Consider the following 24,284-nt stretch of genomic DNA (forward strand, 5'->3'; position numbering starts at 1 on the left):
TCCTGGTGAATCTCCTCTGCACTTTCTCCAGTATAAACGCATCCTTCCTATAGTGCGGCAACCAGAACCGCACACAGTCTCAAAGTGCAGTCTTACCAGTATTTTGTAAAGTTGCAAAATAGCATTCCAGCTCTTCAATGCCCTGAGCTATGAAGGCAAGAATGCCATATTCCACCTTTACCACCACATCCACCTGGATTGCCACTTTTGGGGAACTATTGACCCCCAGATCTCTTGGTTCAACAACATTCCTTAGTGGCCTCCCATTTATGGTATATGCCCTACCTCTATTAGGAGGCACAACACCTTGATCTTGTTGGGGATTAAAGTCCATTTGCCAATGCTCTGCCCAACTTTCCATCTGATCTATATTCTGCTGTAGCCTTGGACAACCTTCCTCACTATCCACCACACCTTCAATATGTGTGTCATTCACAAACATACTAATCATGCCTCCTACTTTCATATGCAAGTCTTTACTTTATTATCACAAACAGCAAAGGTCCCAGCACCAATCCCTGCGGTACACCACTGGTCACTGACTTCCAATCCTTCCACCACTACCCTCTGACTCCTATCAGTCAGCCAGTTTTGAATCCAATTGCAAATAAAAAGCAGAGTGGCGCTTTTGAGTGCAACATCTCAAATATAGGCTGGGATAACAACAATATAAGAGGCAAAGAGGAGAAGGTGTTTCTGAAATGTTTGCAGGAGATTTGATGGACTTGGTTCTGGGAAATGAGCCAGACTAGTGGAGCAAACATCTTGGAAATGGCAGCAATAATTTCATAAGGTTAGAATATCTATGGAAAGGATATAAACTACTCCAGGGAAAAAAATAATTGGAGAAGGGCCAATTTTTATAGAGGGGGAGCTCAGTGGAGTGGCTACAAAGGAATATGGATCAATGGACAAAGGCCTGGCAAATGGAGTTAGGTGTGGGAAAACGTGAAATTGCCCATTTTGGCAGATAAAATAAAACATGTTACTATCTGAATGGTGAGAGATTCCAGAGTTCTGACTTGCAGAGGGACCTACGTGTCCTAATGCATACTTTGTTAAAGGTTCATTTGGAGATATTAAAGAAAGTTTACAAAATCTAATTGTTGCTATGTAGATTATGTTTCTGCTCTGTAAGGCATTGGTGAGACCACAACCAGTATAGTATGGGCACTATTGACACCCTTATTTAAGGAAGGATGTTGATGCAGTTCAGTGGAGGTTTACTAAACTGGTCCTTGGAATGGGTGGGTTATCTTCTGATCAAAGGTTGGACAGGCGAGGCTTGTACCTGCTGGAGTTTAGAGGAATGAGCAGGAAATTGATTGAAGCACATAAGATTCTGAGGGATGTTCACAAGATGTATGTGGAGAAGATGTTGCCTCTTGTGGGCAAATGTAGACCTAGGGGTTGCTGATAGATTTATGAAGCAAAGGAGCGAAAATTTATCACAGGAATGATAAGTTGAGTTTAAAACAATTTCAGCAATGATCTTGCTAAATGTTGGCACAGGCTAACAGGGGCAGAGTGGCCTAATCTATTTCTTTTGTCCTTAGATTTAATCCAATTAATACAGATTGGGTATTGGATATGATCATAGAACCAATAATTAAAATGGCTGGAAGCTAAAAGGGGAAGCATTAGATTCCCCCGGATGGAATAACTGAAAAAGTTCAAATGGCCACCATTTTATCAATTTAAATATTGTTTATTAGTCGCATGTACATCGAAACACACAGTGAAATACATCTTTTGCGTAGAGTGTTCTAGGGGCAGCCCACAAGTGTCGCCACTCTTCTAGCGCCAACATAGCATGCCCACAACTTCCTAACCCGTACGTCTTTGGAATGTGGGAGGAAACCGGAGCACCCAAAGGAAACCCACGCAGAAGAATGTACAAACTCCTTACAAATAGCGGCCAGAATTGAACTCAGGTCACTGGCGCTGTAATAGAATTACGCTAACTGCTATACTACCATTGGTTAGAAGACTTTAATACTGGCCACGAGCAGTTAACCAACCCAGAAGGGTGATGAACAGGGGAAGTAATTTAGGTGATGTCTCCATTTTGGGGAAAATTACATGGAAGTTTGAAGAATGGATTTTCAATTAAAAGTTATGATTGACATTTTGAGAAGAGTTTGTTAGACTACCAATAGTCAAGCACAATTGCAGTTTCTTTCATATTTAATCTCTTAAGTGTTTGATATTTTTGGAATAATGTTATGAAACTGTTGTTATCTACAGCCTTACTGAAAATGATGTCAAAGGTCCCATCATGTTTGATCTGCATAGGGTCATTTGTTCTTTTCTTATTGGTGTTATTGTTCCTTTGCTTCAGATTAATGAGTTACTGAAAATATCTTGTAATAATTTGTCATTGAACCTACTTTCTGAGGAATAAATAAAATATTTTTATTAATGTTCTCGATATTGAGAGGCAGAAATTGAGAAGGTCATTGTTGTCGTCACCTGCTTCTTTAGTATTCCCTGAGGATTGAGATGACTGCTTCTCTTCCAGTGCCATAGATTGTGAGGTGACTGACTGGGCCAATGTGGGAACTGTGGACTTCTCCACTTAGGGGGCAAGAGGTGCCTCGGTGGTTGGGCTGGTGGTTATTGTGAGAGGTGGGGCACTCCTTTACTTTTATCATGCTTTCTGAATAATAGTGAAAGCTCATGAACATTGTATTTAAGGGTTTGTTAGTTTGGCTAGCAAGGTTAAAAACTGAGAACCTATAGAGTACAATTAAATTGCCATTTGGGTAGATATGTGATGAAAAACTTGTCCTTTTTAATGAGTGTATTTTTATGTTTGTACCATTTGCTAGGTTCAGCCAAGGCAGCATCGGATTCTCTTTGAAGTGTTTGATGAAAACCGCTTGGTGAGTTCTGTAATCCATATTGACCAGGAACAATTGTTCCAAAGTAAAATAAATATTGCCATGTGTAACTTAGATAAATCCTGCTTTTATTTTCAATGCAGTTCAAGTATAAAGAAAGTCTTGTTTCACCTTTGCATGAAATCTTTGGTAAAAGAAGTGCTAAAGGCTCTCTCAGGTTCTACCATATCAGGCTTGAGACAAATAAGAAAGCGTGCTAACATTTTGCTATGATGTCTGCTTACTCTGAGTATCAACCATAATGGTAATTTGCTTTAAAATCAAGTAGAGTATTACCAATCCTGCTTCACCTTGAAACAATAGACGGTTTGCCATAGAGAAGATGCTTCTCCAACAACTAATTGGATGTTGCTGAACATCAAAGAGGTAGAAGACACTGGAAAACAGAAAATGCTGGAAACACTCAGCAGATCAGTCCTAACGAAATATTCATTCTGTTTCTCTTTGTAAAGATGCCCCCTGGCATCTTTACGAAGTGTTTCCAGTGTTTTCTATGTTTTATAGTTGAATGCCATTGTTTGGTGATAAAGGCCAATGCTAATCCATTGTGTAGTTTCAGTCGGTGTTCCTGTGCTGGTTACTACCCAGGCAGATAGTGTGCCAGAGACCTTCACCCATGCTAGTGGCTCTTTAGCTGAGTTGGGTGCTGATTGGACCTGATAATTGCTCTCCAGTTTTCTTTCATTTTCTTGTAAATGAAGTTTTAGGTTCCATTTTCCCTTCCTCAGTTTGGAAGCATATCACAAGTGAGACATTGTCGTCTATTATTCTGCTATCAGCAGATTGAATTTTATGTTAGTTTTATGCTCAACGGGGTCTTTGGAATTCTTTGGCAATTAAAATTTACCTGTTTCTGAATTTCTGTTGCTTTCAAAACAGTTCTGCTGTCAGTTCTCAAAATAGTGGCAATAACCGTAGAAGTGCTGTTCCATTTGAATCGCTTTTAATTTTAGTCGTTAGTACTTAAATATGAGTATTAATGAATAATTATGTTAGCATTTTGCCATGGGCAATGCAATATTAAGCAATACAGAAAAGCAGTAAAGAGAATGGCTGTAAACATTCCATGTCAGTCCAATGATCAGAAAATTGAGCTAGTCTGTAGTAGAAATTTGAGTGTGCTTGGCTGGCTGGAATTCCAGGAAAATAAACCTGAGACGATTCTGGATTTGTAGATTCTTTTCTACGAAGTGGGTGCTGCTCTTTCCAAACATCTATATTTTTTACAGCCAGAACATTTATATTAAAAACAGTATTTAAGCAAGTATTTCTTCCTACAAAATACTTATGTCTGCAGCAGCACACACTCTGTTCAGTCAGGTTGGTTGTTTTGGTTGCCTTCTGACTGAGTACAACGTGAAAAGCTCAAAGGACCATTTTTACTTTTATTTGCAGTTCAGGCTATTCCACTTCTGTGCAGTATTAGAATATTTTCATAAAAAGGCATCTGTTAAAATGCCAACAGTAAATGGTGCAGTTGTTACAGCTTTTGATTATAAGCAGCACATTTTTCCATTGTGTAGCCACTTTTATCCCCAAAGGACATTCAGATGGCCATTATACAGTTACCAAACATTTGCTGTTGGTTTGTGGAAAAAAGTTAGACATTTTATTTCAACAGCTTTGCTGAATGAACTATTATTTCTGTACAGCAACTTACAAGCTGTTGTATCCTGTGTTAATAAGGCATTATGTTAAGAATGTGGGAAGTGGCTAAATTTGTATTCTAATTGCACGTGTTAAAACCTAAGATAATTTTCTCTTTCAGTATCTTTTTTCTTGCAAGTCTTTGATCTTAGAATTGTGGTGTACCTTTCTGTTGCAAACCATTTGTGGTCTCATAGCCTGAAGTGTTAATATAAAGGATACTTGCCAAAGGAATAATTTCTGAGGTTAAGATTGCTCTTATTTTTCATGATTATAACATGTAGGGTAGAGTATTTGAAAAATGCTTCCCCATAAAAATAAATTACTTATTCAGTGCTTTTGAATCTCTGCAGCTGATCGGAAAGCTGCAGGAAGAAAAGAATGTAGTTCTTTTGGCACAGCCATGAGTTTCAAATGTCAGGATGTGGCATTTCTGTGTGTGAAGAGAAAGGTTTTTCATAGTTAGCTGCACTGAACGGGCTTGAAAAGTACTCGCAGTCCACTAGCAGCAGCATTTCAGTCCAGAGGGAGTCTAATAATAGTTTTGTTTTTGTTTTTTTTCTATTAAGATTTACTTAAAATCGGGTCTATTTTAGATGGTTGGATTACAATGTGTCCAGCTCTAACAGAACTGAAAATGTGAGTTTGATATTATTACCTACCATGAGCCAATTCTTGCATTGAAGAACTGACAAAAGCAAATTGTTTTCAACTACTAATGCACAGCTCTTGAGTCTCTCGCAGTTGTTAGCAGTAGTTTCCAGTGTATTTACCATATTCCTGCAGTTTAATATTGTGGGTAGTGCTCAGAAACCCTTTCAGTACTGAAGTGTGCTGGATGTCGCTCTTTGAAATTTCCTGTAATGCAATACTATGGGGTAAAAATATGATGTTGGTTCAGTGCAAGGGAAACAGTAAAAGCTGCAGTGTCTAGAGTGGTGCCACATTCTTGCCCTACTTGGTGAGGATGAGATATAATATGTGAGACCGACATGCAAGAAGATTGTTGATTTTGGGTCAGATTCAGTCATTCATGCAAGTCAAGGAGGTTTAATTGAAGCAAGGTTGGCTGGAATTCAAACTGTGCAGCAGCTGAGCTCCTTGTAAAGGTTGCTGATTTTCAGCGTTGTGCAAGGGACTGTGCCTTCATTCTTCACACTTTGCAGACGTTCATGGATTTTCAGACTTCTTGGAGGTATTCCTACGATCATGGATTTTGTTGCTTTATATTTCTAACTTCCTGGGCTTACTAGTTACGGTTCAATAATGATCGGAATGCTGCTTGTCACTTCAGCTATTTCTGCCTATCTACAGCTACTGATGGTGACTGTATCCCAAGTTGTGGTGCTTGCTATGTTCGCCTTCAGCTTTCCCCGCAAAATGTGAGGTTTTAACCAGCTCGGATCCATTCCAAACCAGGACCACGTTTGTTTTATATTTTTTTAAAAAATGGCCCGCCGTTTACGATTGCATTTTGCAACCAGGAGGAGCAACACTGACCCATTGTCCGAAACTTCGGGAGAGAGCTTGGAGAGTAACATTTGTATGACAGTTGAGACTGTACCAATAAATTCAAGAAAGAATGTTAATCAATTGACTACGCCTGAGCCTGTAGTGGTGCCAACAGTATCACAGACCGAACGCATCTTGCAACGTAGTTCTTCATTGTTTATACCGCAGGTTAGTAATAATGATCATCTCCGTAAAAAGAGCTCCACGTTGCAAATATCTTTACAATCCAAACAGTCCAGTAGGCACTGTGAATCTGGTAACAGCAGTAGTTGTGAGCGTGCTTTGTGCAGCAGCAATATATCTTTTGACCAAGAACTCTTAGAGCGTACGGTGGTGCCTACCAAACCATCAGCGAAGTTGAGGAAATCAAAGGTGCCGTTGAGACGCTGTTCATCACTGGTGATATTTCCTCAGAGTCCTTGCAACACTCCACCAGCTACACCGACCAGCCCAGATCCTTTTACAGGTCGAAGTAGCAATCCCACACTAAGTAGATTCCTTCCTTGCTCCCAAGAACCAATTCAAGGTGAGGATCAGGTTGTTTCTAAGTCCAAAGAAACAAGTACTTGTTTTGTTGCAACAGCAGTCAATGGTCTCCGATTGTCCAATCCAACCTGTTCTCCTAGTGAAGTTAGAGACATTAAGCCACTTTACTGTAACGGGCACCAATCTGGTAAGAATCGAGCAATAGATTATAGCGAGGAAGATTCTGAGTGCCAGGGAAAAGCAAAGAAACTGCATCGACCTATGAATCACATTCTGCATTTGAATTGCCAAAAAGCGCTCGTATTAGGAACAGAGACCAAGGAAGGACAAATATACCATGAATCATTTGTAAAGGAATTTAAACAGAGCTCTTTAAATACTGGACATACACGATATCAAGATATCAAATTAATAAGGAGCACGTCAGTATGTTTGCCTTCATTCAAGCATTCGGAGTGCCAAGTAAATGATAATGGGGTGGTCGAGAGGGAAAATGGGCACGAACAAAGCAAGCGCCCCATCTTTCAAAGAAGCCACTCGCTTGAGGTTCCCTGCCAGCTGGTCTCTAGTTATCACTCAAGACTGAAACATTACTGTTCAAAAGTTGGGAACTCTCAACTACAAATTCATGTGGCTCCAAGATCAGAACAGAAAGTCTTTATTTCAGAGGAGAAAATAACTGGAAACTACAAAGAGGAAGCTAATGCAGCTGTGTGGGGACGGGAGTATAAGGTAAGCAATTAAATAAGTTGGCCAAAGGGTTATAATGTCAGACTTTTGAATAAACAAATTTTAAATTGGAGAAGCATTACTGTTTTCCTTCCTACTTTTGATACCATATTGTGGGCAGTGTCTATCAGTATTAAGATTTTTTTTTAGCTGTTTGTGGAGAGTGGCAAATGTAGATGATCCTGATATTAAAATCATCAGATTGTGTTTCGTTTAATAATATTAACAATTATCACAGTGATTGGCTGCAGTTTTATATTGGTTTGTTGTAAAGGTGTTACAATTTGTCGATGTGGATTGTATGGATATTAAAAGAATCTTCAAAGCACCTTGTCCATTGTATAGACATTCTAATGTAAAATAGTCTATAGGCCAAAGAATTTCTCTTTGAGTTGTTGGTTACCAAAGAAGAAATTTGTTCCACTCATAATTAATTGATTATTTGAGTTCTCTAGGAAAGTTTTTTTAATGGATCTCCCTGTGAGGAAAGTAATTTGGATTAACTGTGTGAAATGAAGTGGAAGTTATTGTCCTGTACTATTAATTATTCACAAAATAAATTGCTTACTAAATCTCTACATTCAGTCAGAATTATTAAGGCAACTTTTCTGTTGATAAGTTTCATCCTAGAGGAAGAAGTTATTTATCCAGAAAGGCACACGCAAATTAAAAATACTCTGGTTTTGGCACTTGCAAAACAGCATACGTGAAAGCCCTTTGACAAAATAGCTTATCATGAAATAGCTACTAACACTGCAGACTTAATCCAGCATTGTAAACATCTGATTATGCTCGGCTAATTGCAGTCTTTTAATTTGCACCATTGATGTCCTCGGAACAATCTGCTCTTTCACAAATTTTAAATACCTCTTTTGCTTTGAGTAAGTAAGTGTGCAATTAAAGTTTTGAAGGTAATGAAGTCAAATTTTCAAGGTAGTGAAGATGTGTCTTGCAAGTTAAATTTGGATATCAAAACCCATTTCCTGCTATTTAAAATATTTGTGCTTGTAGTTTAGTTAACCTTAGAACTATATATTAATGATTTCCCATTGAGCAACTAGGTTACATCCTCCTAACCCCATCAAGCCCCTTCAAATTTAGAATGTCCTTTACTTTCTCTTTCAGAAATTGTTACAGTACTTATAGCACAATCTTGAATTAGCAGTAAGTCAAAGAGCAGGCATGTGCCTGTTTGGATAAACAAACCTTTTAGTTCCAGATTGTATCTTTTTTAGAACCCAGAACGTGTTTAATCTTTTCTATTTTCCTTATTAAGTTCAACATAAATTTATCACTCTTCATGAATCAAATGTGTATGTGTTGGCTTTGCATTAAAGAGATTATTAGGGTTTTTTAAATATATAGACAGTTAGGTTATCCCTTTGTTTTATAAACTGAATCAATATTAGGTCCGCTAAATATAGTAGAGTGTAGACCCGATTTAAAAATATTGCTGCCAGAATATTTCATCAGACTCCAGATAGTCTGGCCTGGCATACTTATATGGAAGGTCTGAGTTCAAATATAACAACTTGATATCGGAGTAGCAGTGGTCACTGTCAGCCATCTGTACACAGCAGCCATGAAATTGGATCAGCAGCATGGTAGAGTTCTGTTGTGCTTGCAGACGTAAAAAGTCCACACACTGCTCTTTCACTTGGGCAATAGATTTCAGCAACAAACTATCAGATGACCTGCTGTCTATAATTAACAGCTTGTTAAAGGCTATTTTTCAAATCTAGGCAGAAAGATTTGACTACTGTTTTGTGACAAGTCTATTACCTTCAGACTCTCTAATTATCTGGATATCCAATAGCATTTCTACAACAAAAACAAGTAATGGTAAAATTTGGAAAATTGAAAGATTTGACCACAGCAAGGTTGAAATTTTTAATTTCAAAAATGAAACTTTTTGAAGATTGACAGTGTAACTTTAATCCTTCAAGCTCTGCAGATAATTCTATGTTGTCGTCACTGTGCAGGAAAGCCCTTGTGACAAATGGCCTTCAAGGTATTCACACCCAAGGCAAAAAAAGTGGTTTCTTTGTCGTCTCTTGCTACCATGCTCATGGGTTTTATTTCTGGATCTTTGGGAAATTTCACCTTTTTAATTGGAGCAGCTTCATCTTCAGTATCAGATTTTCAATATTAGTCAACTATTTTCTCTTTTGCAAAAATTTGAGTGTTTACTACACCTAAGATGCTGATCATAAGAATTTCCTTTTTTTTTGAAGGTCCATGCCTTGAAGATGTAATTCTCATGCCACTTTATGGAAACCATGCTTAGTGGCCTTCTGTAACTTATCTATTAGGCGATTCCTCTCACCTCTTCCGTTGCTCTTGGCCAGCATTAGCTTTCTGTTTTTAAAATGTGCTAAGAAGTGCAGAATGTACCCTGCAACTGATCCACAATACTCTTGTGCAGGGTCTGAGCAACTGAAGCCAGATTCAAATTTGGGGTCAAGGGTGACAAAGTTGAGAAAGGAGATTCTACCTGGCATTGTGTCTGGGGTTATTATTGCTGTACGGCCCCAAAGTTCTGGCCACTGACAGCATTCCACCTCGGAGAAAAAGCAAAGAATAGATTTCAGAGCCTCCTTTAGGATCTTTTATACAATGTTCACGGAGCCATAAAAGTTTGCAGCCCATTGTGTCTGTGACGAGTTGCTTCAGGTGTATTCAACCTTTAAGAAATAATGTGTTAAGATGGCTATTTGTTCCAGTGTGAGTGTTGACCAAATTAATATCTTTTTTGATGCTATGGATGTATGATAGCTTTTTACTGAGCTTCACTTTGGCAAGGTAAACCACACGCTTTGAGGATGGGTACGTGTCTTCTAGCCCATTTAATGCTTTGGCAATGAATGTTGCATAAAGTTGCAGTTCTTCTATCCACCATCTTATTATTTTCTGTCTGCAGGTAGGATAGAAAAGTTGTGTAGATTAGATTTGAGGTCCTGGTAGTGGAGTTAATAATTTGTAAACACTATTTATCAGTAATAAATTTCTGAGTCAATAACACTGATGGTAGTTGCACCTCATTTTCTCAATGTAGTTCAACTTTTTAATTAACAAATTTACAGGAATTTATTTATTTGTTCTGGGGTGGAACTACAAAACATCTGTTGCAACTAATACACCTGTGTGACTTTTTGTTTACCCTGTGAGAAGAGCGATGAGAGATTCATCAGTAAAGCTTAACTTGGGCTAAAGTCAGATATTTGTCAAATCACAGCAGCTAAGTGCCCTGGCTGTTCCCCTCCATAGCCTGACCTTGCGCGAGGGTGCTTGTGATGCAGAGATGGACAACAAGGGGTCTTTATCATATCTGCAGCTGATCTGGAAACAGTTAGGCTAACATACAGGCATGCAGCAATATTGGCTGACCTGCAACTAAGACCTGCTCTTGAGAACAGCTGAGGGCAGTCACTGTTCCGCTGGCATAATAAAGCAATGGAAATAAAATGGACATGAAACGGTTTGAACAAAAAGAGATCACTGTTGGTGCAGAACATAAATCACGTGTGTCTTGCATGTAATCTCCAATGTTGATTCAGGCTGGCAATAGCAACAATTCTTCTGCACTTTCAGCACCAGTACATAATATGTTATGTTGTTCCAGTATTTGGAATAGTTTTTGTTTAATTAAATTACCTTTGCTCAGAGTATGATTTTCCTTCCATATTAGTAATGCATTATACACAACATTAATGAACAATTAAATGAACCATCCTTCTAAATTATTTTCGAAGAAGTCATAGCTGTTAAGAAGGATTTTGGTCTGTAAAGTTGGTAAAGTAATACATTGGTTACTTAAGGCAAAATATTTCAAGATAGTTTAGTGCTATGTCTATTTGGAAATTTCTTTCTTAAAAGGGTAAACTGTTGCTCATTCCAGAGTAGCTGTTCCTGTAGTTGATCATTTTTATTTTGCTGGATTATCTAGTTAATATTTCAACTGCAGCAATTAGTTGACTTCGTTTTTCAAACTGATTTTTAGCAAATCAAACCTTAAATGAGCTATTGACTGATTTGAGGGAACTAGGAATATTAGAAGCATTTCAGACTCAGCTAAAAGCAAAACGCATTTGAGGACCAATAACTATTTTTTGGACAATGATGTGTGATTCATTTGTTTCCAAGATGAAGAGGAATATTTTTGAATGCTGCCTCCACTGTTGTTTTGAGCATAATCAGATTTAATAATTAAAATGTAACCACTGTTGAAGAAATACTGCAGAGCTTGACTACTTCTTGCAACTTGCGTAAAATTATAAGAACATTAAAAACACGAGCATCAGTAGACCATTTGGCCCCTTGTAACTGCTGCACATTCAATAAGATCATGGCTGATCTTTTACCTCAGCAGCATTCCCCAGCACTAATCCCATATCCTTTGATTCTCTTGTTGTCCAAACATCTACTGATCTTTGTCCTGAAGGCATTCAATGGCTGAGCCTCCTCAGTCCTCTTGTGAAGAAATTGCTTCATCTCCACTCTATCTGGTCAACCCCATTACTATGAAGCTGTAACCCCAGGCAGGAGAAACATCATCCCTGCATCTACCCTGTCAAGCATCACAATAATCATTATGTTCCATTAGATCACCTCTCATTGTTCTGAATACAAGAGAGCATAAGCTCATTCTGCTTAATCTCTCCCCATAGGACAGTCCACCTCCATCCCAGATATTAACTTGTAGAACCTTTGTTACAGTCCTGCAATTGCATTCATGTCTTTCCTTTGGTAGGGATACCAGTTCTGTACTGAATAGTGCAGGTGCCATCTCACCAAGCCTCTGTATAGTTGTAGTAAGACATTAACTCTTGAACTCAAATCCTCTTGCAAAAAGGTTTAGCGCATTGCCTTCCTATTTCCTTGCTATACCTGCATGCTGACTTTCAGTGACTCGAATACAGGGACATCCAGGTGCTTCTCAGCATCAATACTTGTTAATCACTTGTTTCAAAAAAAAATTCTGCTTTTTCTATTTTTTTCCACCAGAATAGACAGTGTCATATTTTTCCACATTATATCTCATTTACCGTGTCCCTGTCCATTCACTATTTTCCCCTTGAGGTCTCTGCATTTCCTCAACTCAGTGTCACTCAGCAATCTTGAATATGTTACATTTGGTCCTCTTAACTAATCACTGGTTTAAATTGTGAACAGCTGGCAGCACCTTTTCAACCTGAAAATGGGCTTGTTTGTTTCGAATCTGTTTTCTAACCATAAATGAATCCACAGTCCCTAATCTTATGTGCTCTAATTTTGTTTAACAACCTGTGTAGGTGAATGGTAGAACCTGGGGAGAGTTGATGAGAATGTGGGGAGAATAAGAAAAGTGGGGTTAACATAGGATTATTGTACCTGGGTGGTTGATGGTTGGCACAGTCTCAGTGGACCAAAGGGCCTGTTTCTGTGCTGTATCTCTCAGTGACTCTTGTGTATCACTGTATACGCCACTTGTCCCCTCCAAAAGCTTGAATACATGTGTCACGAACCAGCAACAAAAGAAACACACCGAGTCATGTATAAGTGTTAAAAAATACTTTATTAATAACTACTTATGATAATAAGAAAAATAAAAGTAAAAAATGTTAGAATGTTAGAAGTAAAAATGTTAGATCTTAAACATTAACCCCAAAAACTAAACTCGAACCGTGTGTGGCAAATTTCCAAACTCCAAGTCCAGGAATAGTTCTCAAAGTTCAGTTCAGCAAGCTGTAAAGTGAAACATGAGCAAAGGCTTCTTCAACAACCACCATTGACTGAAGACAAAGCGTAGAGAGAAAATAGAGAGTAATTACGAAATCCAAATGTTCCACTTCGGAACTCATGCAACACCTCAGTGTCAACTCAGCAGTGACAACTCCACCACTTTCTCCCGAAGCATCTGCCACCCCGAAAGGCACGCAAATCGTGGCCGTCCACACAAATACCTGTTTCCTTCTACAGGTTAACAACAAAGTGGACTCCACCGGATTATTCCAAAAATCCATATGCGGATTGTAGTGACAGACACAGTTACTGTTTTTCATCCATCAATAGAGACTAGCAGGCTGCTCCCCCCTCCCCCCTCTGACTGACTGCTCCAAAAACGTCATTACGTCCTTTATCTTCTGTTGTCGTAACCACACCACACACACACACACACACACACACACACACACACACACACACACTCATACTCACACTCACTCACTCTCTCTCTCTCTCTCTCTCTCTCTCTCTCTCACCACTATGCTCTATCTTAAAGAGACATTCACCAATAGTAACCTAGTCCGTAACACATGTACCATCGGACTCAAGGATAGCTTCTGTCTCACTGTTATCAGACTCTTGAACACACCTCTCACATGCTAAAGATGAATTATTAATCTCCTTATCTACCTCGTCGTGGCCCTTGAACTTTATTTGTTTACCTGCCCTGCACGTTCTCTATAGCTGTTACACTGTATTCTGTGTTGTTTTCTTGTACTGCTTCAATATACTTATGTATGGCATGATCTGCCTTGATGACATGCAGACAAAAGTTTTTCACTGTATCTCAGTACACGTAACAATAATAAATCAATGACAATCTATGGTTCCCTCTTGTCTTTCCTGAAACGAAACTCTTATAGATCTGTCAAACATCATTTCCCTTTCATAAATCCATATTTTCCCTGATCAATCCTGTTATCATTCTTTAAATGCCTTGTTGCCACTTCCTTAATTTTCCCTTTCACTGATCAGGTGACTGGTCTGTAATCGTTTGTCATTTTCGCTGTGAACCTTATGCAATAAAGAAGGTACTTACCCTGGACAAATTTATCTGCATTTTTTTAAGCTTGACAATATGAATAAGAAGGAAAACACTCTGCTGTTGGTCTTATGTTACTATTAAATGAGCATCAAAGGTTTTATTAAGAAATTGTTTAACTTTATAACATTATTTTTGCCACCTCGGGAACAAGAAATCTGACACAATTTGGTGCAGTTCAACTACGCAAAGACCTTTTGTGACTTGAAATTGGCTGAGGTCTGGCTTTTGGGAAGACGTGAGGTCTTTCTCTAACGAAAAGGGTCTTTGGCCTGAAATGTTGAATCTGTTTCCTGTCCACAGCTGCGGCCTGACCTGTTGAGTACTTCCAGCATTTTCTGTTTTAAATTCATTCTTTGATCATGATTTTTTAAAAAAAAGTTATTTGTTCAGATTGTGGTCTTTTAAAAGGTTATTTTTTTCCCTAAACAGAAATCATGTGTTTTCCTGTAAAGCTGTAGCTGAACTCACATCTGACCAAATCGTATTTAATTTAAACTGTGTTCAGTGCAGACATCTTCCATTTATTGCTTTCAAAATGGGTCATGAACATTTATTCTCTTAACTTCTTGTCTCCTCTGTTATGGAGCTGTAAAAGAGAATTAATAGCATCTAATCTGAAGATTGTATTTCGAAGAGTTTTCTAATCAAGGGATTTTCCACATAAATTCCACGTTACAGAATGCACAGGGACCTCTTCGATAATTACACAGGTTGAAGAAAATGATTTCTGCTTTTTAAAAAAATACACTAATAGCCAGGGGAAAAGTGAGATGAGGCAGAGTTAATCTTAGAAATAAATGGAATGCTGCAACATATTTAGCCAGCACTGTCATGATGGGGCAAATGGCCTCCTCCAGTGCTGTAAATTGCTGTGATTCTATGTTTAGCAGTTATACAGAACCTGAAAACTGAGCCAGAGGTTGGAATAACCAGAAAAATGCAAGAAGAATTCCAGCAAATTGGAAGTATAGATATTGGCCAGGAATATGATTACGACAGATATTTATATTTAAATGGTTATATGACACATTAATGTAAGTTCTTATATTCCAGGTCAGTAAATGACTTGAAGTTGTCATGCAAAAATAGAGCTGCTGAAGCCCCCTTCCTAAAACATGCGGCTCCTTTCCTCCATGTGCTATGATTCACATGGTATTACTTACCACTGAGTCAGAGGTTAAATTCAAGCTCAGTCCTAGACTTCAGAATGCAATCGAGACACTTATTTGAAATGTAGTATTGTTAGAGGGTGCTCTCGAGGATGGAAGGTTAAACTTGTCTATTTTGAATATATGATTGAAAGATTCCAGTGCCTAGTCAATATCCTTCCCCAAATCAACATCATCATTGATTTATTTGCTTTATGTAAACCAGGTACTCTGTTTGCTTATATTACTTTTGATGTGTAATCACTGTTAACTTTTTCATATACAAGTTTCAGCAATCTATTGAGTCATCATAAGGTGACTTCTAAATATTCTGCTCTTTTACTTTCTTCCTTTTCTTCCCTTTTTCATAAGGCTATTTGACACATTGCTTCCCGTTATAGGAGAAACCAGCCCGGTATCCGTCAGTCAAGTCAGTGTCAACATTTCATGCTGGGGCCCACGGAATTTGAGTCTACATATGGCACAATCAAGATTGCTTTTAGTGACTTTGCGAGACCACCCCTATAAGTACGGCAATCTTAAAGTAATTGGGTGCCATGTAATGCCAAGCGGCTTTGCATAGTCCTGCAAATCACTATTCAAACTTAGTATATGAATTTTTCTTTGAAAAGAAATTGCTTTTATCATGAAATTAGCGGATTAATATTCTGTTGGTTTGGTATGGGGTTCTGCAGTTGATGCTGTATAGAAGGTGGTAATTAAATCCTGCTAATTCACTGGAAGGGCAAGTGAATATCAGTGGTCTCCCTCAGGCCAATGTCCCCAATGCTGAGGCCCTGGTTCCACTTAATCAGTCATATTGGGCAGGCCATGTCATTCACATGCCAGACTGCAGAAAAAGGGCACTCTGTTCCAAGCTCTGTTGTGGGTGGGGATTACCAGGTGGACAGAGGAAAAGATTCAAGGCTGTGCTCGAAGCACACTTAACTGCAATACCCCCATTGAATCCTGGGTATCTCTGGACAATGACGGCTCAGAGTGGAAAAGGAGCATGTGTGATGATAAAGAGTGCCTCAAGGCCATGCACTGGAAGCACAAGGAGCTCCTGTACAATTGGCGGAAAGAGCGCATCACTTCCCATCCAAGTCTCCTGTTGTTTCCAGCTACAGTATGGTATCCAGCTACCTGCCCCATCAGTGGAAGAGTATGCTGTTCCCATATTTCCTAATAATGATTCAGTGTCAGTTATGAAAAACTGCTGGCTGAGAGAACATTATCTTAGTCCATGCTTAACTGCCCAACTTGTGGAGTTTCTATCCCTAAGAAGAAAAGTCTGAGCTATTGAGATATCTGAGACATTGCAAGTGAAGCATGTGACCTTGAAAATAGGTATGGAATTGTGAACAATTTAGACTCCTTTGAACATTTATTATAATTGCAGGGGCACACATCACAAACATTTATGATATGAAAGAAGTCCTAAATTTGCTGATTTAACAAAAACAATGTGACATGAATGCATGCCCCTATGAAAGTCACGAATTGTATTTTAATATTTATCGAATTAATTTCCAGCATATAGCTTTTTGATTGATTGATTTGATTGGCAATAGTATTTGATTGGCTGGAAACAGTGAAGCCTTGAATTGGAAACATTGATCTTTCTAGGTTATAGAGTTGCATCATGTTTTTATGTTTGGTACTCTGGGTGCTTTATTTTATTTATTGAGAACATGAACTGTAATCAAAAATTGCAGGAGTGAACAACTGATCAAATGTTATAGAAGTGTCTGACCAGGCTTTTGTTACCTCCTACACACTGCCTTACTCCAGTGCTCTCCCAACTATTTCCCCCTCGTATTGTTTGTAAACTCTGCTGCCTGCATCTTAACTTGGTCCCATTCACTTCTTATCCTGGGCTCATTGACCTGTATTGGGAAGGCCGGCAATGGCTCAGTTTTTAAAATAAATTCATCATTGCTTTAAAGTCACTCATGTCCTCACTGCTCTTTATCTCTGCATCTTCCTACAGTCCTCTCAGATCTCTAAACGTCTCTTTTTCTGGAGGCTTATTCACTCCAATTTTTCACCATTCTACTACAGGTGGCCATAACTTCAAGTGCCTTGGCTCCAAGCTCTATAATCTTCTCCAGATCTTTACCTTTCTCATCTTTAAAGCTACCTCTTCAACCAAACTTTGGGTCATCTATCCCTGTATCTCCTTAAGTGTCTCAGTGTACATTCTATCTGAATGTTTTTGTGAAGCGCCTTTTGGTGTTTTACTACATTTAAGGCCCCACGTGGATGAGCAGACTTCAGTAATTTAATCCTTGTCAGAATCCAAAACCTTTAAATTATGTTTCACCGCCCTGCATGGAAAGATCATAAATGGACTGAGAATAGTTTGAACATCTGAATATTTTATCTGGATATTTTAAAAGAATAAATCATTTACCATCAAATTAACTACTGGGTTATTTTTTGCAACGTTCTAAGCTTGATTCATTCTCTCTGTAAATAGCTGAATTATGCCAACACATCTTTTTTCCTTCATATTTTATTAGCTTGATGGCAAAGTTTTAACCATCTGTTTTCTGTTTAAGGGTTGGGGAAAAAAATCTGCTGTTGCTCTAAATCTGAGCTTGTATGTACCACTGATAAATAGTGGGATATCATAATTAGTCTTTAGAATGTATGGCTGTAATATACATTCTTATTAGTCCAATGTATTGATTGTGGTAGCATATGTATATCAGTTTGTACCATTAATGTGTTTGTAGGTATTCTGGGATAAAGTAGCATTACTGCTCTAGTAATCCAGAGGCCCAGATTGATGGGTCCATAGCAGCTGGGGATTTTAAAAGCAGCTAATTAAATAAATCTGGATTTAAAGCTGAAATCAGTAACAGTGACTATGAAACTTCCAGGTTATTGTAAAAGCCAGTTTCACCCTGTAAAAATGTAGCTGATTCGTTGATTCCCTTTGAAGTAGCTGAGTGAGCCACTTAGTTCAAGGGTAATCTGGGTCAGAAATACTGAATTGGCATTGATGCTTAGATCCCCTGAATAAATATGGAATAATCAATCCTATATGAAAATCTAAAATGTATGAAAAAATTTTGTTCCAAAAGCTGGTTTTTGTTACATTGAAATTTCCACTGTCCACACCTAGAAGTCACTTTATTCCACCTTCCCAGCCCCTTCGCTATCCCAGTGTTGTGGTAACTCTGTGTTTCTTGGTGTCTATACTGCAGATTGCTTTAAGCTGCCATTTATATTATGTAATAAAAATAAAGACAGAGGATTTGAAGATGAAATTATACTACATACCTTGTCACATAATCCTCTCTCGAGATTGAATTTGGGCTTCTTCTGGGATTAGCTCGTATCTGTAAATGCTTAACAGTTAAAGAAAGTATACCATGGACACAAAACATAATTCGCCCAAGGGAGAATTTTTATGAATAGGATTTCAGATTTAATTATAAAGTACAAAGGAAGGACTTAAAAATGAGTAGATTATAACTTCCCTTTTTTAGTTATTGGTTCAGCATGAATGCTGGAAAGTCTGGTGGTGTGAAGGAGCCCATTTGTATCCCTAAGTCTGCACTAACACCAGTTCATGGTCTGCTCTCATAGCAAGTTCCTGTTAAAGGAGAATGTGACTCTGTGTGTGCTCTCTTGGGCAGGTAAACACTTAGAGACTCAATCAAAATTTTAGTTGCATAGAATTCAAGCTTTCTGTGCCTCTTGCTACATGCGTCTGAGTCTATGTCCTCAAAATATGAGAAACTAAATTTCTGTATTTTAGTTTCTCTGGATGCATTTAAATCCAGGTAGTCTTTAGCACTACATGTAGCTCTGTTTATCTGTGAATTCTTATTGTTTTATGGCAGCATTTCTGATTCCAGTAAAGTATTAACCTAATTACTCTAAATCATTGCAGTAATGTGCGACTTTTTCTAGCTTGTCTGCCACAGAAATTTGGATTAGAGGATCGGAATTGTTCAGTGCTGCTTCAAGGGGGGAATTGAGAGCTCTCCTGGTGCCTGGGTTGAGATGAGGGAAACATGGTAAAATCATCAGATTAGTCATAATACAGGGCTGTCTGCAATGGCCATCCTGCCTTTGGAGTAGGTGCTGCTGTTCCTGTGACACAACAACAATTATTGGTGTAGACCTGCATAGATGTCGAAGAAAAAGCAGGTGCAAGACCCATTTCACGTGCTTTGGATTGGAGATATTTGAAAATGTTTATACTGTTATTTGCTTATACTTGCACCCTATGTTCTCATCCACTTACTCTCTCATCCATATTTAATGTCTATTCTGTGTGTAAACTGAAGCATGTTGTATGTCCATAGTTTAGGCAGGAAACCTGTGTTGTCAAATGCAGTCTCAGAAGAGACCAATGTAGTCTTTTAGCTTCATTTAAAGTTAAGAAATAGGGCAGCAGGGTAGGGCAACAGCTAGAGTCGCTGCTTCACAACACCAGAGACAATCCTGATCTTGGGTGCGGTCATGTTCTCCCTGTGACTGCCCCAGGCATCTTCTGGTTTCCCTAGGTGCCCTGGTTTCCTTCAAGGTCCCAAAGATGTGAGGGTTAATTGGCCACTGAGTCATCCCTGGTGTGTAGGTGAGTGGTAGAATCTGGGGAGATTTGTTGAGAATGTGCAGTGAATAAAAAATGAGGATTAATGTGTGGACTCAGTGAATTGAAGGCCCTGTTTCTGTGTTGTTTGTCTCTTGTGATTCTAAATGTAAAAGGGGATAACAATTTGATCGTGTAAGTTAGTTTAAACATTCAGTTCTTTCAGCTCTTGGTCAAGAAGGGAGAATTGTCAAGTTTTGGATAGAGCAAAGTGATCCAAAATAAAGAAAATTCTTGCATTTATATAATGGATTTGTATAACAATTCATCAAAAATACAGCACTGTCCTCAATGGCATTCTCTCAATACTGCACTGAAGTGTCAGCCAGTATTCTGTGCTCGTCTCTCGGGTGGGACTGAACCCATAACTTTTAAACTAAGACTTGGTTTCCAGTGTAATTTCTTAGCAGGCATTGAAATTATCGTTTCCGTTGCATGTTTGTCATTGAAGTTTTATTCACAACAAGGATCGAGGATCTGTTTGGTGTTGGTATGCTTCTGAACTCGTGATTTGAAACGACAGATGTACAGATGATCATTCCCCATTTGTTAGTGCCTACAAAAAACTGCCTGATGGGATCAAAATGGAATCTGCCAATAACTCTTCCATTATATAAGGCAATACTTATTAGGCAACATTGAGACACCTTTTAAAAAAATAATTACTTTTGCTGTGTTTCCATTGATGCCACTAAGCTGCTTCGTGAGATCCATTTTATGCACACAAAGCAATATGGGGAATGACTGGATGTGGAACAGATGAATAAGGCACCTCAGTGGCACTGCTGTGGCCAGATCCGGGTAAATCCTTGCATCGATTGTGCCGTGTGCGTGTTCTCCGCGACTGCGTGGGTTTCCCCAGGTGTTGCACTTTCCTCCCACATGCCAAAGATGGTTGGTAGGTTAACTGGCCACTGTAAATTGCCCCTAGTATAGATGGGTGGCACCAGAATGGGGGAGAAGGTGCAAGTTCATGGGGATGTGAGAGGAAAGATGGGATTAGTGTAGGTCAGTGTTTGATGGTTGGCGTGGATGCATTAAAGAGTCTGTTTATGTATGGTAGGACACAATGACTCTGTCAGATTATGTTGATTTAGTTATAATTATTGACAAATATTACCCTCTTATTTAAAAGGCACCAGGAATATCTTTTAATGTCCATGTGAAAAAGGGTGTTGAGATCTATTTGCCAGCCCAAAAATGGTATCATGAAGAGTGCAGCATGTTTGATGTACTGCTGTCAAGTTTCAACCTAGACATTGCTCAGGTTTGGGTTTTGGGTTTGGATTGGCAACCTGACTACAAGACAACTACCATAACTGATCCACACTGGCACTGAAGCTGTTTTCTATGCTGGCATCTGGATAAGCGATTTACATCTCTGCCTAAAAAGTCATATTTTAGTTAGTCATGGCTTGAAAAAAACCTACATGGGTTTTAATGGAACAGTTAATAATAACATAAATGTGAGAAGAAAGTTAACATAGGCATACAGATCCTGAGATGTTTCTTACCAGGTAGAAAGGAAGGTCTTGACCTAGAAAGTAGAAAATTTTGTTGGATGCAGGCAGATTCCATTCTTGAGTGGAGAGTCATAGATCACATATCTGTCGTTTCAATCCATGAATTATTTTTGCCCAGAATGGGCCCAATATTAAAGACCCTAGCAATTATGTAGTAGTGTATACACATAAATCATAGTTAAGGCTTCTTTCTCAATACTACCATTGCAAATAGAGATAGTAACTTCCTCGCCTTCCTCCAATAGCCAGTATCTTTTAAAATAAAATGTAAATAAATTTCTAATTCCTGGGTTCCACAAAATAATTGGTGGCTATGTGAGAGAAGCCAATTTATGACTCTGTTTTGTTTCTAAACCTATCTACATTTTTTCCCCTCAGTGTGATTAATTAAAATGAGCTTGCATACTCTGGAGGCAATCTGCATTCAGTTTGACTACAATTGTAGAATTTTACTCCTGCCCTTGGAGGCTTTATGATATGGAGCAAGGGAAGTAGTGTTAGGAGGTGGTTTGTAGGACTGTTCTTTTGAGCACCTTAACATTCTGATCCTAAGTAGTAAAAACTGATTAAAATTTCCACATTATTTTCTCTCCAAAATTCTGCTCCATTAAGACAAGAATGTAGATAAATGTTTGATTTGGCAATTAGCTTTAGATTTTTGTTTTAAAATTTCCCAAGACCAAACATAATTAAAATCAGGTCTGTTTCAAGGAATGCAATCTTTCAGTGTGCAGTTTGTGAGGTGGGCCAGGTTATTCAGAGCTGCGTTACTTTGCTGGCATGGGTTAGGGAAAAGTGCTTGGGCTGGTTTACTAAGGTGAAGCTATAATATGAATGCAAGTGTTTGAAGGAAATGGAAGGAACAAGCTGATAGATGAAGGAGTGCAACTTGTGAACTTTGGGAAGGAAGAGAGTATTGTTACTGACATAGGGAGGAACTGAACTGCAGGGTAAGGTGCCTATTTTTTGTCAGTGCTAACCAAGCTCTTGAACTGCATACAAGAACTATTGATGTGTAAGGTCAACTCTCTCTCTCCAGGTATTTTGCACTAAAACTAAGCTAGAATGATATTTGAATTGCACCCTGCATTGATGGCAGAATTTAGTTAGAATCCCTCCTACATTATATACACTTTGTATATAAACTTATGTACCATATGTCGTGAAGTTGCAGTTCTCCTGTAGTTTGATTCCAGTTTAGTATCACCCTCCATGACACCCTCTGGATTGCTGCATTTATCGTTGCGTGCATGTTGCAGGATCCAGCCAGTGTTGCCCAAAGTGCAAAGGTATCTTGCCAACTTGGAAAAATGAAGCATTCCAAGCAGCCTTTGGTGTTTGAAAACAAGTACATTGAGTACAGAACTCTCATTAGATCTAATGGCTTCACTCAAGTCATCAAAGTAAAAACAAAGGTGTACTCTTGTTTAAAAAAAAATCAAACCAAGCTATGGTTTGTTATCTGAAGTTTCCTTTTGGCCAATACCTGTGGCACTTAAAAGAGGGAAAAAAAAATGCTAAACCTCCTCATGAAAATATGTTAAATACTTTGAATCATTAACTGATGAAATAGTGAGTTTAGAAGTTACATTTATAGCCATGTAATTATTACCAATTATTTAAATACAAATGTAATTATTGTTGTTCAGGTGAAATGTAAGCCCAGGACAGGGCTCAGAAATGCAACACAGATGCAAAAGTTTCAAACCATCTGCTGAATATATTGGATATCAAAGAACCTTAACATAAAATATGCTGTTCTCTGATTAACTTGAATGTAGAATCCTGTATAATACTGTTATTCTGTAGAATCCTGTTGCAAAATGAAATGCATCAAACATCTCAGCAATTTCCGATATTTTTGTTAGGAATGCTTAGATTTCTAGCACTTTTGCTTCACTTTGTCCTAACATCCTGCAAAGCACTATAGTAATGCAGAATCTTTAGTTACCATGGTTACCTGAAACTGACGAGGTAACAAGGACCAACTGCTGTTAAAATAGTTTAGAAACATAAAATTGCCCTCTCCATAAAACCACCTCATCATCCTAGGTTAGACAAGGGAAAATTTGCAGAAATCAAACCATCAGATTAAGAAATGAAACCTGCAATGAACCAGAATGATAGAAAAGTATTAGTAAATCATCTATTGTGCAACAGCATTTTAGGAGATTACAGACGTAACAGTTTTCCTCCAAATTCTTGTCACTGAATTTGATATTGTATCTCCATCCTTTTGTTGTTACCATTAGCACTAACCAGATCAGATGATAATCCCAATGATATTTCCAAACTCTTGTGTACCAAAAGTAATTTACGTTTATGAGCAAAGATGAGCTGATTTCAGAAATGGCATTAAATGAACATTTATGGTGGTTGTAATCAGGATGGTGACAAGGATTTTGCTTGTGGACTTCAGTAATGGCGTGTGTTCTAATTTGGAGTCTGTGGGAGAAGCTTGCTCAAACTTTTCCAAGGTGTTTGTTGTACAGATTGAACAGAAAGGGGTGGACAGAGGATGATCTGATTTCGCACAAGAACTTGGGTTGATAATTGCCTCCAGCCAGCAAAGGTTTTCACCTTCTGAGTGGTACCTTTGAATCCAGCCTGGCTGGTAAGATGAAATATTCAATTCTGCTGTGTCTTACAAGGTGGGTATAACACAGAAGCCAACCATTCAGTCTGGGTATCCTGTAAGTGTTGTTTCTCTTTGCTTCTGTGCCTTTGCATCATTTTCATGGTATGAAAAGTAGGAAGGCTAAGTTTTGGCTTGGAGGACTGATAGGTGCACATCAATTAAAGTGACAATGTAACCCAGAAGATTGTAGTAAGATGTGTGATTACCTCAAGGGTCTAGTTTGTAGAGTGTTATACAGCTCCTGCATTAAGGGTCTGGTGGTTTTTTGTTGCAATCAT

The 24,284-nt window shown here is 38.4% G+C and overlaps 1 protein-coding gene across 3 annotated transcripts in view; it reads left to right on the forward strand.

The window, feature by feature from the left end:
- The window catches only part of nedd4a (NEDD4 E3 ubiquitin protein ligase a), a 139,168-nt gene that overhangs the window by 49,976 nt on the left and 64,908 nt on the right, over positions 1 to 24,284 (forward strand). For 2 of the 3 annotated variants that reach the window (XM_052040374.1, XM_052040376.1), the window contains one exon: positions 2,832 to 2,885. The exons of the other annotated variant lie outside the window; for it this stretch is intronic. In XM_052040374.1, the coding sequence (XP_051896334.1) occupies positions 2,832 to 2,885 (54 nt within the window). The remainder of the gene's footprint in view (positions 1 to 2,831; positions 2,886 to 24,284) is intronic. 3 annotated transcript variants of the gene reach the window in all.

The sequence above is a fragment of the Pristis pectinata genome, chromosome 28 (assembly GCF_009764475.1).
Source record: "Pristis pectinata isolate sPriPec2 chromosome 28, sPriPec2.1.pri, whole genome shotgun sequence".
NCBI lineage: Eukaryota > Metazoa > Chordata > Chondrichthyes > Rhinopristiformes > Pristidae > Pristis > Pristis pectinata.